The sequence below is a fragment of the Talpa occidentalis genome, unplaced genomic scaffold (assembly GCF_014898055.3).
Source record: "Talpa occidentalis isolate TD23 unplaced genomic scaffold, MPIMG_talOcc4v2.1 talOcc4.12, whole genome shotgun sequence".
NCBI classification, from domain to species: Eukaryota; Metazoa; Chordata; class Mammalia; order Eulipotyphla; family Talpidae; genus Talpa; species Talpa occidentalis.
In genome coordinates, this window is record NW_023601212.1 from 102,782,897 (window position 1) to 102,793,417 (window position 10,521).

The 10,521-nt window shown below is 69.5% G+C and overlaps 2 protein-coding genes across 7 annotated transcripts; one reads left to right on the plus strand and one right to left on the minus strand.

Annotated features, from left to right (window-relative positions):
- Nucleotides 1–281: 281 nt before the first annotated feature.
- Nucleotides 282–2,818, minus strand: FAHD1 (fumarylacetoacetate hydrolase domain containing 1). Its single transcript, XM_037507801.2, has one exon. The coding sequence runs from the start codon at nucleotides 2,815–2,817 to the stop codon at nucleotides 2,152–2,154; it is 666 nt and encodes a 221-aa protein (XP_037363698.1). The 5' UTR covers nucleotide 2,818; the 3' UTR covers nucleotides 282–2,151.
- Nucleotides 2,819–3,199: 381 nt separating this feature from the next.
- HAGH (hydroxyacylglutathione hydrolase) lies at nucleotides 3,200–10,329 on the plus strand. Of its 6 annotated transcripts, none has more exons than XM_037507807.2 (9): nucleotides 3,200–3,275; nucleotides 4,501–4,676; nucleotides 4,964–5,028; nucleotides 6,002–6,119; nucleotides 6,330–6,438; nucleotides 6,675–6,778; nucleotides 6,921–7,022; nucleotides 9,817–9,896; nucleotides 10,004–10,327. In XM_037507807.2, the coding sequence occupies exons 1-9, from the start codon at nucleotides 3,200–3,202 to the stop codon at nucleotides 10,101–10,103; spliced, it is 930 nt and encodes a 309-aa protein (XP_037363704.1). In that variant the 3' UTR covers nucleotides 10,104–10,327. The 6 variants fall into 6 exon arrangements, with proteins under 6 accessions (XP_037363704.1, XP_054549862.1, XP_054549863.1 ...); XM_037507808.2 differs by lacking the exon at nucleotides 3,200–3,275 and adding an exon at nucleotides 3,338–3,375 and having other exon boundaries at nucleotides 10,004–10,320; XM_054693889.1 differs by lacking the exon at nucleotides 3,200–3,275 and adding an exon at nucleotides 4,283–4,367 and having other exon boundaries at nucleotides 10,004–10,319.
- Nucleotides 10,330–10,521: the final 192 nt, after the last annotated feature.

Here is a 10,521-nt window from a genome sequence, read left to right on the forward strand (position 1 = left end):
GACAGGCCGCAGGCCAGGTGGCGTGCCAGGAGTCCGGTGACTGGGCTGCAGCAGCTGGTCCGGAGCGCCAGGGCCTGGGCTGAGGGCGCCTGAGCCCACAGCCTGGCCTGGTCCCCGCTACAGCGCGCACCCTCATGGCAGAAGGCGGCAGCCACCCAGGAGCCACGCGGAGGAGTCAGGCACTCCCTGCGGTCTGGTCATGGTTCCGAGGTGGAGGTGATGGGCTGCGGGCACCGGTGGAGGCTGGCCAGGACGCAGGGCCCCACGCACAGCGCCTCCCGGCCTCCTCGGCGGTGCCTTCTCACCTCCGGCTTCGCGGCACTGTGAGCCCTGAGACTGGCCATCAGGGCCCTCCACCCACTGCCCCTGGGGACAGGGCACCTCTCCTGCTCTACCCACCCACGACTCACCTGAAGAGCTCTGGACGTGTGTCTTGTTGAAATACAGATTTTTGGGGGTTTTTTTGAAAAATTTATTTATGCATACAAGAGCTGGGGCACAGGCCAGAGGTACAGGGGGTGAGAGGACTCACCAGAGACAGAGTGGGGAGCAGAACAGGCAGACTGACTGAAATACACTGCTGAGGGGAGCAGCGGGCGAAGCAGGAGAGGTCTGCTGCGCCCTGTGGGTAGCTCCCTGCCTGGGGATCGAACTCAGGCCGCAGTGGTGAGAGCTTCATAGTGCTGAGACTTAACCCCCGCGCCCCCAGGGAGGCCCCAAATACAGTCTTGTTTTAAATATTTTTATTATAAATTTCTACGTTTATTGTGGAAAAATTAGAAAATACCTGGTATGAATCAAAGGGGAACCCACGCCCCGCATCCCAGCTTTTTCTAGCTGGCAAGTACAACGCCCCTTCCTTGTGTGAAATCACAGCACACCCACCGATGGGGAGGACACACCCCAGGCTTGCCTCTGGCATCTTGGGGTGGGTGAAAGTTGGGGCGGGTTGGGGGGGGCTTGTTTTGCTTAACCACGTGCATGCGTTAGGTCATTAAAGAAGGAAACTTGGGCCTCCCCTGGTGGCGCAGCGGTTGAGCGCTGGGCTGCGAGGCTGCCCGCAGCCTCTGCAGTGCCGGTTCGTTCTCCGGCCGCCGGTCAGGGTCCCACCAAAAAAATAAAATAAAATAAAAAATAAAGAAGGAAACTTGATTAAAAGATGAAAGAACTTGAGCCTCAGAACATCTCATAAACTAACCCGTCCTGGGGTGGCCTTGGCACAGTCCCGCGTCCGTCTCGGGGGACGCAGCCCGCCTGGGCCGGGCTTCACTTCTGGTCCTGGCAGAGCGGGGCCAGGCTGGCTCTGGCCCCCTCGGGTCTCCTGGTCCTCCGTGGGAAGGGACCGGCCTTGCAGCCTCGGTGGGGCTAGCTGGGCACAGGGTGCCCCAGCCCGCAGCCTGGCGGCGCTAAGCATAAGCCACGCGGCCGAGCGTCAGGGCCCCCGCTTTCAGAGGCCAGGGGTGCCTTCCGCCTGGCCGGAGCCCAGGCCCCGGGGGGGCGCTGACAGCTGTGCTGTGGGCCCTGCTCCAGAGGAAGCGGGGTACAAAAGCAGCACCCCTGGCGCTCAGCTTCCCAGAAGCCACTTCCAGCCTGGTCGCAGGGTGAGGTCCTGACCAGCTGGAGACAGCACCACGGACGACAGGTCTGAAAGCCACGTGACGAGCGGGTGCCCTCCGCCCGCTCCCCGGAGGAACGGAGTGGACTTCCAGGCCGCGTGGGTGACAGCGTATTTATTTTAAAAACAAGTTTCAAGATGATCTGCCCAACTCAGCGACTGTGCCCGCGGCGCACTCGGGCGCTCTGCATTACTTGCTCACCCGCCAAGGGTGATTCCCACTCCCCGACCCTGCAGGGCCTGGGCGCCTCCGGTGACACAGCCGCGGGCAGGGCCGGAGAAGGCTTCACTTCCTCTGCAGATTTCAGGTCTTGAGCTACGCACCCAGAGTGCCCCACCGGCCAGGCCCGGGCCGAGGGTCTTAGGACGGTGGGTGCGGCCATGTGGTCCGCACACCCTCCTTTAGAAGCCTGGCGCCTGCTCTCCTTCCGCTTCCAAGCAGGTCTCGGCCACTCCCCGGAGGTCACCTTCCCTCGGCCGAGCCCAGGCCCCAGGCACGTCACTGAACACGGGTTTCCTGGGGAAGGGCTGCTCGCTCAGTAGTCTGGCCTCTCCACCCGGACCCTCATCGTGACCACCCCGTCGATGCCGGCCCGGATCTCGTCGTTCTCTTTCACCGGCCCGACTCCCTTCGGCGTCCCCGTCAGGATGAGGTCCCCTTCTTCCAGGGCCATTATCTTGGAGACGTAGCTGATGATGTAGGGGATGGAGAAGATCATGGCCGACGTGTGTCCCTCCTGCCTGAGCTCGCCGTTCACCTCGAGCCAGAGCCTGAGGTTGTGCGGGTCGGGGACCCTCTCCTTCGGCACGAAGGCGCTGACGGGGCAGGAGGCCGTGAAGCCCTTGGCCAGGGTCCAGGGCAGCCCCTTCTTCTTGCACTCGTCCTGCACGTCCCTGGCGGTCATGTCCAGGCACAGGGCGTAGCCGGCCACGCAGTCCATGGCGGCGGCCTCGGGCACCGCGCGGACGCGCCGGCCCATCAGCACGCCCAGCTCGAGCTCGTGGTGCAGCAGGCGGCTGTGGGCCGGCAGGAGCGCGGGCGCGCCCTCGGGCGCGTAGGCGCTGGACGGCTTCAGGAAGAGCAGCGGCTGGCGCGGCAGGGCGCTGCGCATCTCCGCGGCGTGGTCGGCGTAGTTCCGGCCCACGCACACGATGTTCTTGCCCCACTCCCAGAAGCGGGACAGCGGCCTGGCGGCCGCCATGCTGCGGCCGTCGCCCTTGGCGCGCGAGGGCGCGCGGGGCCGGCCGCCTACGGGCGCCGAGCGGGGCCAACTGCCCCGCGCCGGCGCCGCGCTTCGCGGCACGCCCGGGTGGGACGGGACGCGGCGCGCCGATTGGCCGACGGCGGGGCGGGGGCGCGCGGGGGGCGCCGATTGGCCGGCGGCGGGGCGGGGGCGCGCAGGGGGCGCCGATTGGCCGGCGGCGGGGCGGGGGGCGCCAGGCGGGCGCCGATTGGCCGGCGGCGGGGCGGGGAGCGCGCAGGGGGCGCCGATTGGCCGGCGGCGGGGCGGGGGGCGCCAGGCGGGCGCCGATTGGCCGCGGCGCGCGGAAGACGCGCCGGGCCGCCGCCGCCCTCGCCCGGTCATGGTGCTGGGCCGCGGGCTGCTCGGCCGCCGCAGCCTCGCCGCGCTGGGAGCCGCCTGCGCCGGCCTCGGCCCGGGTAGGTGCGCGGGCGGGCCGCGGGCGCCGTCGCGGGCCGGCTCCGGGCGTTGGGCCCGCGCGCCGACGCCGTTTTCCGAGCGCCGGCGGCGGGGCCGAGGGTAAGGACGCGCGGCGCGGCCCGGGCTCCGAGGCCGCCGGGCCGGGAGCGGCTCCTGCCCGGCGCGGCGCGGGGCGCGGCCCGGGGCGAGGGGGACGGGCGGCCCCGGCTTCCGGCGAGGGCCCCGGCAGCCGGTGGGGGGGACCCCGCGACCCGGGCCCCCGGGCCCCGCCTGCTCTGCCGGGGGACTTGGGCCCCGACGCCGAGCCCGGCCCCGCGCCGGCCGCCCTGCGGCCTCTGAGAGCCGCCCGGCCCTGAGCGGGGCGCCCCGGCCCGGCCGCCGCGGGCCCAGAGGCCGCCCCTTCCCCGCGTCGGCCCTCGCCCGGGGAGTCCCGGGCGGCGGAGCCCACCCGAGGAGTCTGGGGAAGGAAGACCCTTCCCGGCGCCGGCCCTTGGCGCCCGGCACCTGCCGGCCGCACCTCTTTACTGGGCAAGACTTGCAGGAAACTCGGGGAGCTGTCAGCCTCTGCTCCCCGCTGTGCCCCATCCCGCTGGCTCTCTGCCCTCTCCTCCCAGGCGCGGGTGGGCTGCCCAGGAACCTGACCACACCCGAGCCCGCGAGCGGGGCCTGGAAGGCACCGGCAGGCTGTCAAGGAGCCGCGGTCGGGGGTCCTTGGGCCAGACTGAGGCTGCGGCTCACGCCACCCCCACGCGGCTCCAGACCCGCGGGCCGCCTCTGCCACTTGGTCCGCTGTCGTGCTGCCAGGGCCCCGTGTCGCGCGTGGGAGCTCTGTACGCCCCGGGGCCCCCCACTCGGGCGGTTCCGGCTCCACACACTCAAGCCAGCGCCGCTGTGGCTGCACGGCCAGCCCGCGGGCCCGGTGGCTCCGCGCCTTCTCTAGAATCGTGCGTCCCGCCAGTCCTGTTTTCTCCTCTGACTGGCGGCGCCGGGTGGCAGCGAGCCCATTGCTCTGCTCGTCCCAGGGGTGGCGGGTGCCGCGGGGCTCGTGTGCACACCCCAGCCTGGCCGCGACCTCGGCGACCTCGTCGGTGGTGAGAGCCGCAGCCCCCTGAAGGCACGTGGCCGGGAGCCCCGAGGGGCGTTTCCTGCGGGAGGGGCGGTCCTGGGGGCTGGCCGCGAGGTCTCGGCCCGGGCGGCCTCCGGGGACACTGCCGCTGCTCTCAGGTCCAGCCCTGCTGGGACGCCTGCTCCAGCACACGGAAGCAAGGAAGAGCCTGACCGTGGCACAGGGCGCCATGAAGGTCGAGCTGCTGCCGGCGCTGACCGACAACTACATGTACCTGATCATCGACACCAACTCCAGGGAGGCCGCCGTGGTGGACCCCGTGCAGCCCCAGAAGGTGGGCGGCCCAGCCGCGCTCCCCGAGGAGGTTTCGCTCAGGGCGCTGGCAGCTTGCCTGCGTGAGGGTGGAGGAGACCGAGGCCGGGGCGTGGAGAGGGCTGGGCCTGCAGCAGGGGCCCCCAGGCTCACAGCCCCCGCCACGCCCCGGGAGGGTCGCTGTGGGTCCGGGCGAAGCCCGTCGTCTGCACTGCTGGAGCCGGGGCCCAGCCTGGGTTCCACTGGGTGCTTCAACCCCTGACGGTGCAGGGCCCGTGGCCGCGGCCTCAGCCTCGTGCCCGGTTGCAGGTCGTGGAGACGGTGAGAAAGCAGGGCGTGAAGCTGACCACGGTGCTCACCACCCACCACCACTGGTAAGGGCGGGGCCCGCCTGGCCCGCACCCCGACGCGCCGCCTGGCCCGGGCAGCGAGAGGACTCCGGGGACCTGGGGGCCCTCCTGCCCCACAGCTGTGTCCCCCGCCGACGGCCTGCCCGATGGGGCTCGAGAGGCTCCCAGGCAGGCCCTGTGGGCTCTCCCTGCGGGGGATCTGCTGGCCGGACCTGGGGAGACAGGCGCACGCCCCCCCCCAAGCGTCCCCGTTTCTGGGCGCCGGGGCCATGCGGGCGGCTGTGCGGGCTGGGAGCGCGGGGAGGAGACGGCGCCGCCAGCCGTGGGGCCGCGTCGAGACTGGCCCTCGTGGGTTTCTGACGCTGAGCTCCCGCCGCTCGGCTGTGGGTGTTCCCGAGTCACTCCCTGAGGTCGCCGTCCCTTGGGCCCCCGCAGCCGCGATGCCCCGCCCGGCGGTGCCGTGGGCTCCCGTTTACCCCAGCGTCAGCCGGGCCCTGCCCCGGGAGGCGGGGTGTGGCCCCACACCCCACTTATCGGTGTGTGCCCAGCGGCCTGTGCATGAGAAGCGGGGGGCGGGGTGGGGGCAGCCCTGTGCTGGGCATCAGGCTGTGTCTGTCAGGCCAGTTCCCGGTGCCCCGTGGGCCAGTCCCGGCAAGGCCCAAGGTCAGGGCCGCGGGCTCGCGGTGGCGTCTGAGCCCCAAAGGGGGGATGCAGGTTTCTCCTGACCCCCTTTGGACGACAGGTCCAGCTGATGCGTGGGGGGGCCCCCTGGATGGTGCCCAGGAGTACCGAGTGCCACGTGCGGAGGACCTCCGGGCCGGCGCAGACACCCCGCCCTCGGCCCCCAGGCTGCTCTGGGGACGGCGCCCTGGGCCTGGGACCCGCTGGCCGCCCCGCTGGAGCCGGCCTTGCCCGAGGCTGGGCACGTTAGCACTGAGGACCGCGCGGCAGAGAAGCCCGGGCTGCGGTTCAGAAGGAGCACCCCTCTGCCTCGCAGGGACCATGCTGGCGGGAACGAGAAGCTGGTCAAGCTGGAGCCAGGGCTGAAGGTGTATGGGGGTGATGACCGGATCGGGGCCCTGACCCACAAGGCCACGCACCTGCTCACCCTGCAGGTGAGGCCAGCGGTCCGGGGCCCTCCTCAGGACCCACCCCTGGGCCCGGGTCCCCTCTGTGGAGATCATCACAGGCCCGTCCGCAGGCCGGCACTGCCAGACCAGGGGCGGGGGGAGCGGCGGGGGGTTGGAGGGGGCTCGGGAGGAAGGGGCGGGGGGGGGGTGGAAGCGGGCAGCGGGGGCTCTGCAGGCAGCGCGGCTCCCTTCCAGGTGGGGTCTCTGAGCGTCAAGTGCCTGTCCACGCCCTGCCACACCTCGGGCCACATCTGCTACCTCGTGAGCAAGCCGGGCAGCGCTGAGCCCCCCGCCGTGTTCACAGGTGCGGGCGCGGGCCGGGCTGCGGGCAGCGGAGCGGGGCCGGGGTCACCGCGGGGTCCCGGCGAGGGCTGAGGGCGCCGGGGCTGGCGGACGGGGCGCTGACCGGGAGGCGAGGGCGGCGGGCACGGAGGGGGCGCCAGGGTGGGCGGCCTCCTTGTTGGGGCAGCTCCCCCTCGCGTGTGAGCAGGTGGGGGCGGGCAGCAGCGCGCGCGGCCCTCCAGCCCCCCGTGTCTGCAGGCGACACCCTGTTCGTGGCGGGCTGCGGGAAGTTCTACGAAGGCACGGCGGACCAGATGCACAAGGCCCTCCTCGAGGTGCTGGGCCGGCTCCCTCCAGACACGGTAGGGGCGCCCTGTTCCCCGGGGGGACGCCCTGCCCGGCGGGAGGGGCGTGGGGGCGGCCCCTTTGGACGCGCAGGGTCCTGGAGGGGTGCCGTGGGGAGCCGGCCCGATGCGGCCTGCCGAGCGTCCGGCCTTCCCCCAGAGAGTGTACTGCGGCCACGAGTACACCGTCAGCAACCTCCAGTTCGCGCGCCACGTGGAGCCCAACAACACCGCCGTGCGGGAGAAGCTGGCCTGGGCCAAGGTGAGCCCCGCCCGGCGCCGGCGCGCAGACCCCCGCAGAGCTGGCCGCGGCCCTCCAGGCTGCCCCAGCCGGCTCGCACGGTCGCCGGGACGCCTTTATTCCTTCCCTTCCGGTGGGAAGTCCAGGGGGGCGCCCTGCATGTGACATCAGCGTGCCGTGGTACATCCGCCCGGGGGTCCTCTCTGCCCTGGGGGAGCCGCTGGGCCGGGAGTCGCCTCACTGCTGAGCCGGGGGCTTGCGCGTGACGCAGGGACCGCGTCTGGGGGTCCTTTTCTGGCAAAGTCTCGTCTGCCTGAACATCAGGGTAGCGCTGGGCTCCACCCAGGGGCTGGGACGTGTTTCCTCCCCGATTCCCTGCACGCTGGCGGGGCGGGGGGTGGGGGTTGCGTGCTTCTTCCTGGAGGCCCTGGACCGTGGCGCCTCTGTGGAGAGACACTTCGCCACAGAGTCCACTGTCCCCCGGGTTGGGCTGTCGGGCTGTGTCGTCTTGAAGTCATTTCGTTGGCAGCGTGTGTCTCAAGGATCTGTCATTTCATCGGGGTTTTTGGATGCTGACAGTTTCGTGCGGTCCCCACTGTAAGATCAGCGAGGCCGCGACGGAATTCACATGGGCCCCGCAGCAGTTTATTTATTTATTCATTTTTATTTATACAAAAGCCGGGGTACAGGCCGGATGCACGGGAGGGTGAGAGGATTCACCAGAGCCAGAGCGGGGAGCAGAGCAGGCAGAAGGACTGAGACACACTGCTGAGGGGAGCCGCGGGGAGACAGGAGAGGTCTGCCGCGCCCTGTGGGATCTTCCCCGGCCGGCCGGGATCGAACTGGAGCCGCAGACGCTGTGGCCGGCGTCACAGAGCGGCGCTCAGCCACCTGCGCCGCCAGGGGAGGCCCTGAACTAGAGCAGTTTAAAGGAGCAGCTGAGGGGTGGAGACAGGTGTACATGCTGACCAGTCGCCACGGCCGTGAGGAGGAGAGAGCTCTTCCCCCGCCCATCAGCCTTGCGCTCTCTGCCTGGTCCAGGCAGCTGCTGACCTACTGTGCGCCATGAGAGCGGTTTTGATTTCCTAGAATTTTACTCCAGCGAAGGACAGGATATGCACTCCTGTATCGCCTTTCACTTAGAATGAGTTTGAGATTCATCCATGTGGCTGCAGTTGCTTCTTCTTTTTTCCCGCCGTGTAGTGTTCTGCCGTTTAGATCTCTGCATTGTGCTGACCAGTTCGCTGTTGACAGACTGTGCTGTCGTGGTAGTCGCTGGCTGTCGTGAGTTAAGCTGCGGGAACATCTCTGCCCAGAGTCTTCATGTGCCACGTGCTCTCACGTGCCTGGAGGGAACCCCTAGCGGTGGTGTGGCTGCTTGTGGTAGGTGTTTGCCAGGCTGCGCTGCTTGCATCCCCCGCAGCGAAGCGTGAGCGTGGCTGTCGTCAGTGTCCTCCACACCAGTCGTCTGGCGGGCTGCGGTGGCATCTTGCCTTTTCACCTGCATGTCGTGATGCGGGGCCGTGGTCCCCGCCGCTCGCATCCTGATGCCGGCGACCCGCGCTCTCTCCCCCTCGCCAGTTCAGCTGTCCTTTTACAAGGCCAAGTCCTGTCTTAATTTTCCGTGACTCAGTTGCACTGGTTTCTGTTCCCTTTAAACTTCCCTCCACTTTGGATCTATTTTGCTGTTACTTTTAGAGCTTCTTCACGTGGTGCCTCAAGTCATTGATTGATTCTAGACCCTTCTTCCAACATCGGCTCTTCCTGTGGACGCACCCCGGGTGCTGCATGAGCAGCGGCCCGAGCCTGTGTTGTCATCTCCTTCCATCTGAGACACTGTAAAGCTTCCCTGTGAAGTCCTGACGCGTGGGTTATGCTGAATTGCGCTGAACTTTAGTCTTTCCAGTTTTTATGTTGAGTGTCCAGAAACGTGAAGGCTGGAGGACACTCACTGCCCAGGCCTGCTTCCCGCCCTCAGTGCTGTGGGCGCCTGGCTCCGTCCAGCCGGTGCCTCACTTTCTTCCCCGTAGCTCCACGCGCTGCTGTGTGGGCCCCAGCGCCGCCCCCGTGGGGTGCCGAGGCCGGAGGTGTCTGCCTCCCAGGCCCTGCCCCTGCGCACCGACTTCTGCTGGGCGCTCATCCCCCGCCCGCGCCTGAGGGCCTGTCCTAGACTCAGCCACACACGAGCTTGGGTGTCCCCCGTGGGCGGTGGAGGCCTCTCTGGAGTGAGGATGGGGGCAGAGAATCTTCTCGCGGCCCCTCCTCCAGGGGGGCCAGTGACACCAGCAACAAGCCTCATCCTGTCTCTGGCCAGACCCTGCCGGACGGGCCTCAGTGGCTGAAGGGTCAGTTCCTGCCCCAGGGCGGGTGGGACTGGGTCTCAGACCTAGGGCCCTGGGGTCAGGGGCCTGGGCTGGGTGCTGGCCCACAGCTCCGCAGGTCAGCTGGCGGCGGGAGGCCTGGGGGGACCCCCAGACCCCCCAGCGGCTAACACTGGCCTCAACAGGCACCCGCGGTCCACAGCTGCCTGTCCGGCCAGTGGGGATCAGGGCAAGGCCGTCCCTGCTTCCTGGGAGCCCACAAAGGTGGCACCTGCTGGCCCGTGGGTGATGCACCCCCACCAGTCATCCTGGGGGGGCCAGCACCTGTCCTGCCCGGCTGGGCTGTGGCCCCCACGCTGGCTGTCTGTTCTCCATCCAGGTGGCATGACGCAGACACTTCCCGGGGGTGAAAAGGCTGCCTGGCCCCTCCACCCCGGCCACCGCCCTTCCGGGCAACGGAAAAGTCGTGCTCAAGGGCGGCGTTTGTCTTGCAGGAGAAGCACAGCGTCGGGGAGCCCACGGTGCCCTCCACCATCGCCGAGGAGTTCACCTACAACCCCTTCATGCGGGTGAGGTAGGCGCGGCCCTCCGGGGCACTGGGGCTGGCGGCCGCCTGCCTGCGGGCTCCCGGGGCTGCAGAAGCACCTGCGCTCCCGCCCTCAGCCGCGCCCGCCCCCGCAGGGAGAAGACGGTGCAGCAGCACGCCGGGGAGTCGGACCCGGTGGCGGCCATGCGCTCCATCCGCCGCGAGAAGGACCACTTCAAGGCGCCCTCCGACTGAGGCGCTGCCCCTGGCCGCCCCCGCGCGCACTGTGGGGCGCCCCAGCCTTAGGTAACTGACTTCCAGCGAGGAGTGCCGGCAATTCCTTGGTTCCATTTTAAATTAACTTCGAGCCCTTGAGCCCTCCGCGTGTGCCATCGCGTCTTCTAACGCGCCAGTGCGGGAAGCCGAGCGCGTCTGTGCCTCTGACCGTGGCTCCCGCCTTTTCCAGGAGCCTCGTGGTCTCCAGGGAGCCCCCCACGGCCCAGGAGCGCCCAGGCTGGTGGCCCTGTGCTGCCACGCTGGCCGGGCGGGCTCCCCCTCCCCCCTCCCGCCTCCCCCCGCGCCTGCCCTGGGGCTCCAGGCTGGTCCTGCAGAGACTTGAGGAGGGAGGGAGGGAGGGGGACGGGGTGGGTGCAGGCGGGCGCGGCCGGGTTGG